Source organism: Cebus imitator, unplaced genomic scaffold (assembly GCF_001604975.1).
Source record: "Cebus imitator isolate Cc_AM_T3 unplaced genomic scaffold, Cebus_imitator-1.0 Scaffold152, whole genome shotgun sequence".
Classification (NCBI taxonomy): Eukaryota; Metazoa; Chordata; class Mammalia; order Primates; family Cebidae; genus Cebus; species Cebus imitator.
The window spans coordinates 1,603,903-1,610,512 of NW_016107467.1; the positions used below are offsets into that span (position 1 = coordinate 1,603,903).

The 6,610-nt window shown below is 40.8% G+C and overlaps 1 protein-coding gene across 1 annotated transcript in view; it reads left to right on the plus strand.

The window, feature by feature from the left end:
- Positions 1–6,610, plus strand: part of GXYLT2 (glucoside xylosyltransferase 2) — an 86,231-nt gene that overhangs the window by 30,777 nt on the left and 48,844 nt on the right. The window contains exon 3 of the mRNA XM_017543311.2: positions 6,004–6,135. Coding sequence (XP_017398800.1) covers positions 6,004–6,135 — 132 coding nt within the window. The remainder of the gene's footprint in view (positions 1–6,003; positions 6,136–6,610) is intronic.

Below are 6,610 nucleotides of genomic sequence, written 5' to 3' on the forward strand. Positions count from 1 at the left end.
CCCTGTCTCAAAAAAAAAAAAAAAAAGATATTGGGTTTCTCATTACTGGAGAAGCAAGCTGAGGCTGGCCCAGCACTTTTAGGGATGTCCATGGAGGACTCGGGAAAGGGAAGGGTTGCACTTCACTGCCATTGTGTGGTCCTTGTCTTACCCTCGTGGTCATTATTAGAGGTTTCCTCCTTTTAGATGCATGGCCATTTGGCACCTCCCTGACTCCTCAGAAGTTGGATGTGATTGTGTGATTTGCTTTGGCCAATGAAATGTGGGTGATAGTGATGAGTGTCACTTTTAACATAAAATATGTCACTTCCTTTTAGAATCTTAAGATCTAGTGTGTGTTTTGTCACACTTCCTTTTCTTGCATCTGTGTTTGCTGATGTGAGTTGAGACGGAGCCTCCATGAGTTTGGCTTCTGAGTGAGAATATTGAGCACAGTCCCTTGCCAGTCTGAAGATGTATGTAGCAGGAGCAAGAAACAAATTTTAGGAAACAAACAAACAAACAAAAAACTCTTAAACTTTTGGCGGGGTGCATAGAGATGGGTTCTCGCTAAATTGCCCAGGCTGGTCCCTAACTCCTGGCCTCAAGTGATCCTCCCACCTTGACCTCTCAAAGTGTTGGGTTTATAGATATGAGCTACCACACCTGGCCGTAAACTCTTCATAACGCTAGTTTATGCTGACTGATGCAATTGAGTTTTTTTTTGTTTTTGATTTTTTTTTTTTTTTTGGGTCAGAGCTTCACTCTGTCGCCCAGGCTGGAGTGCAGTGGTGTGATCTCCACTTACTGCAACCACTGCCCTCTGGGTTCAAGCACTTCTTGTGCCTCAGCCTCCTGAATAGCTGGGACTACAGGCGTGCACTACTACACCCAGCTAATTTTGTAGTTTTTGGTAGAGATAGTGGTTTTGCCATGTTGGCCAGGCTGGTGTCGAACTCCTGACCTCAGATGAGCCACCTCACCCAGCTGCAGTTGAGTTTTGATGGCTTGATTGTATCTCGTGTATTACTGTAAGCTAGCCAAACCCTTATGGTAGCAATGTAATGGATTTGAGTTCCTAAGAGTCTTCTGTTCTATAACATCTGTAGATGCTCAAAAATATAATATTTGTTATAACTTGAAAAGAATGAATGAAACTGCAAGAAAGGAGGAGTTACCTACTGAAGTAAAGGATGAGGTAGGCAGTTAGATTGACAAAGGTAGTTAAACCTTTCATAAGAGAGGATGCTAACAGTCAGAGTGGCAAGGATTTTTTTTTTTTTTTTTGAGACAGGATCTCGCATTGTCACCCAGGTTGGAGTACAGTGGTACTATCACAGCTCACTGCAGCCTCAATCTCCCAGACTGTTAGGGGATGCTAACAGTCAGAGCCAAGGAAACCAGTGGACTATGTGAATTTCCCATTCTTTTTCCAGGGCTGATTTGGGGCTGTTGGGCAGTGGAATAATTGTACTGGTATTTGTGCCCAACATTTGTGCCAGTGTTTATTCTGACTGGCCAGTACTGTTATACTGAGAGTTTATGCCTAGTGTCAGTTCTAATGGATCTGTGCATTTATCCTGGGTAAATACTAGGTAATGCCTGGTGTGAGTTCTCATTAGTCAGTGCCCGTCATAAATCAAATATCAAATACTTTGTCACTCCTCTTCTCATTCAGAATTTTAAAGTTTTTCCAATGATGTATTTTTTTAAAAATGTTTATATTCCAGCCTGGGCAACGTAGCAAAACTTTGTCTCAATAAAATATAGAAAAATTAGCCAGGCATGATGGTGGGTACCTGTGGTCCAGCTACTTGGGAGGCTAAGGTGGGAGGACACCTGACCCCAGGGAGGTCAAGGCTACAGTGGCATCATCGTGCCACTGTACTTCAGCCTGGGTGACAGAGTGAGACCCCATCTCAAAAAAGAAAAGTTTCTATGGTTGTATACACAATATATGTACATTGTAAAAACCAGAAAATTCACATATAATAAATGGAAAAAACCTCAGTGCACTAATGCTCAGGGACAACAGTTTTGGTGTGTGTTTGTAATACTTCTTTCCGTTCCTTTTCTTTTCATATCACTATCAGAATTGGGATCTCTTTTATATCACTGACGCTTATGTTACCACGTTTCCTCTAAAATGAGTTGACCAATGTTTCCTGGAAAACACCAGATAGTAACTATTTTAGGCTTTGCAGGCTGTATGGTCTCTATCCCAACTACTCAATGTGCTATTTCGTGTAGAGGCAGCCATAAACAGTATATAAACAAATGGGTGTGGTTGTGTTCTGGTAAAATTTTATTTATAGGCACTGAGATTTGAATTTCGTATAATTGTCACAAAATATTATTCTTGTTTTGATTTTTTAAAACTATTTAAGAATGCTAAACCATTCTTGGCTTGTGTGCTCTTTGTGGCAGGCTAGATTTGGCTCCGGTACTACCATAATGTGCTGACCCCAATTCTGTGACATGTCACTAATGACTACATTGCATTCTGTTATACAGATAGACCCTGGAGCTTGCTTAACCATTCTCTTCTTTAGATTGTTTCCAATTTTTCGCTGCTACAAAGAACACTAAAACAAACAACCTTGAAATAAACAAGTGTCCACTTTTGAAACTTTTCATTAGGAATAATTCTTAGAATTGTTGTAGCAATGGGAAGGGTTTAACTCAAAAAAAATAAAAAGGGCCGGGCGCGGTTGCTCATGCCTGTAATCCTAGTACTTTGGGAGGCCAAGGAAGGCGGGCAGACCGCCTGAGCTCAGGAGTTTGAGACCAGCCTGGGAAACATGGTGAAACCCTGTCTCTGCTAAAAATACAACAAATTAGCTGGGCGTAATAGTGTGCACCTATAATCCCAGCTACTTGAGAGGCTGAGGCATGAGAATGGCTTGAACCTGGGAGGCAGAGAGTGCAGCGAGCTGAGATCATGCCATTGCACTCCAGCTTGGGCAATAGTGCGAGACTCTGTCTCAAAAAAAAAAAAAAAAAGAAGATACACAGCTGGCAAACAAGCATATGAAAAGATGTTCAATGTTATATGTGATTAGAGCATTGTAACTTAAGATAACAATGAGATACCACTACATACCTATTTGGACGGCTAAAATTTTAGAACCCTGACAACACCAGACACTGGTGAGGATGTGGAGCAACAGGAACTCTCATTCATTGCTGATGAGAATGCCAAATCATGCAGTGACTTTGGAAGATGGTTTGGCAGTTTCTTAGAAAGCTGAATATAGGCTTACCATACAATCCAGGAATTGAACGCCGTAGTATTTACCCAAATGAGTTGAAAACTTACATCCACATAAAAACCTGTACACAGATGTTTATAGCAGCTATATTCACAATTTCACAAAACTGGAAGCAACCAAGATATCCTTCAGTAGGTGAATGGATAAACTGTGATACATTCATACCTTAGAATACAGTATTATTAAATGATTTTAAAAATGAGCTCTCGAGCCACAAAAAGACATGTAGGAGACCTAAATGCATACTGCTAAATGAAAGAAGCCAGTCTGAAAAGGGAAGGTACTGTGTGATTCTAACTATATCACATTCAAGAAAACGTAACATGAAAAGATTATAAAAAGATAAATAATTGCTAGGAGTTCAGGTGAGAGAGGGTAGGAATGTTGAATAGTGGGAGCAGAGAGGATTTTTAGGGTAGTGACACTATTCTGTATGATACTCCAATGATAGATACATGATGTGCATTTGCCAAAATCCATAGAAAGAGTATACAACAGAAAGAATTAACACTAATGTAAATGTGGACTTTGGTTAGTAATAATGTATTGATATTGACTTATCAATTGTAAGAAATATACCACATGAATGCAAGATGTTAATAATGGGGAAACTGTAGGGTAGGGGGAAGAGAGATGGTGTCTGGAAAATCTCTTTTCTGCTCAATTTTTCTTTGTTTTCATTGTTCTTGTTTTTATTTATTTATTTGAGAGGGAATCTTTGTTGCCCAGGCTGGAGTGCAGTGGCACAATCTTGGCTCACTGCAACCTCCACCTTCCTAGATGATGTGATTCTTCTGCCTCAGCCTCCCAAGTAGCTGGGACTACAGGTGTGCACCACCATGTCTGGCTAATTTTTGTATTTTTAGTAGAGACAGGGTTTCACCATGTTGGCCAGGGTGATCTTGAACTCCTGACCTCAAGTGATCCACCCACGTTGGCGTCTCAAAGTGCTGGGATTACAGGTGTGAGCCACCACTCCTGGCCTTATTTTTATTTGTATTTTTATTTTTAAGAGGCAGGGTCTTGCTATGTTGCTGTGGCTGGTCTAAAATTCCTGGGCATAAGCAGTCCTCCTGCCTTAGCCTCCCAAAGTGTTAGGATTACAGGCTTGAGCCACCAACACCTGGCTGACTTTTCTGTAAACATTAAACTGCTCTAAAATCTAAAAGTGTATTTTTAAAATTTTGTTATAAAATTAATATATGCCAAGAAAGTAATATATACTCACTGTAAAAATTCTAAAGAATTTGGAAATGTAGCCTGAGGAAATGAAACCACCACCACCAGCTGTAGAGGTGCCCACTTTTAATAATTTGGTGCATATTCATCTAGATTTTTCTCTACATATAAAATATACATGCATATATGTGGGGTTTTTTTGTTTTTATTTTTTGAGTCGAGTCTCACTCTGTCCCCCAGACTAGAGTGCAGCGGCGCTATCTCAGCTCACTGCAACCACCACATCCGCCTCCTGGTTCAAGTGATTCTCCTGCCTCAGCCTCCTGAGTACCTGGAATTATAGGCGCCTGCCACCATGCCCAGCTGACTTTTGCATTTTTAGTAGAGATGGGGTTTCGCCACGTTGGCCAGGCTGGTCTTGAACTCCTGACCTCAAGTGATCCAACCGCCTGGGCCTCCCAAAGTGCTAAGATTACAGATGTGAGCCCCCATGCCTGGCTTCATGCATATATTTTTTGCTGTAAGACGTAGTGAAGAAATTTTTTTAAAAAAGAACCATATTATAATTTTTTTTGCACTTTGCTTTACCCAAAACCCAACTACATGTTATAACCATTTTCCATGTCAGTACATATCTACATAAGAGAATACAATGCAGTCATTAGTGACAATGCTATAGAACTGAGGTCAGCAAACTATGGGAGCCAAATCCAGCCTACCACAAATAACACCAAGGCCATCTACTTTATTCTAACTGTACATAATTCTATTTTTATATTTTAATTGAATTATTATGATTATTATTTGAGACACAGTCTTCCTCTGTCACTCAGCCTGGAGTGCAGTGGTGCAATCTTGGCTCACTGCAACTTCCACCTCCCTGGTTCAGGCAATTCTCATGTCTCAGCCTCCCGAGTAGCTGGGACTACAGGCATGTGCCACCACACCTGCCTAATTTTTGTATTTTTTAGTAGAGATGGGGTTTTACTGTGTTGGCAAGTCTGGTCTCGAACTTCTGGCCTGAAGAGATCCACCCGCATCAGCTTCCCAAAGTGCTGGGATTACAGGGATGAGCCACCATGCCTGGTCCCTCTAACTGTACATTATTCTAGTAAGATAGTTCTATTATAATTAATTGTCCCAATTCCTTATCATTGGACATTTTGGTTGTTCCCAAGTTTACTGAGCTTTTTTTCTCCTTCCAAGCTGCTAAGTTCTCAGGTTTTGTTATTACAAGCTAGGTTGTGGTGAGAATCCTCGTACGTCTGTCTTTTGGGGTGCATTTTTACCAGTTTCCAGGTTGCCCTTTTGGAAGTTTGTTCAAATCTATACTCCCCTCTGCAGTTTCTCAACACTGTTGCCAACTGTGAATGTTATTTTTTTAAATCCTAGCAATTTTAATAGAAGAAAATGCTCTTTCATTTAGTGAACATTCATAGTGGTGATGAAGTTAGACTTTCTGTGTAAGTAAGTTGCCTGAATAATTTCCATTTGGCCCTCCAGAAACTTTCCAGGTGTTTTCCATATTTCCTGGGGCCTAATCACCCTTCCCTTGGCTGTCCATGTTTTTCAGTTACGACAGTGGCCTGACTCATATACAAAGAAGTTTGAGCACAGAATCTACTCCATCACATTTTCTGTTGGAAACCCTCACGAGTGGAAGAAATTGTTCAAACCCTGTGCTGCCCAGAGACTCTTTCTTCCGGTAGGAACACCTGTTTTTAATAAGATGTAGCTTGCTCTTGGAAATAAGGTGAAATTAGCTGAGATGTGTGTAGAAACATTTAACTTAACAGCTGAAAATATATGTCTCTTGGATTCTGGAGCTGATGCTGTAAGTCTGCAGCATGTAGACAGGATCCCTGTGTTCTGGAGGTTGTCATAATCAAAGACTGACGGACTGTGAGCATTCAAATCCTGTCTTGGATCGTTAGTCTTTGTGACTATGGCTCTACCATTTACTGGTTCCGTGAACCTCATTAAATCCCCCGACTTTACTAACTTCAGTTTTATCCATAGCCTTGGCACATAGCTGGCCCTCAATAAATATTAGCTTTGATTACTGTTATTTTTCTTATAACAGTCTTTTTTTTTTTTTTTTTTGAGACGGAGTTTCGCTCTTGTTACCCAGGCTGGAGTGCAATGGCGCGATCTCGGCTCACCGCAACCTCCGCCTCCTG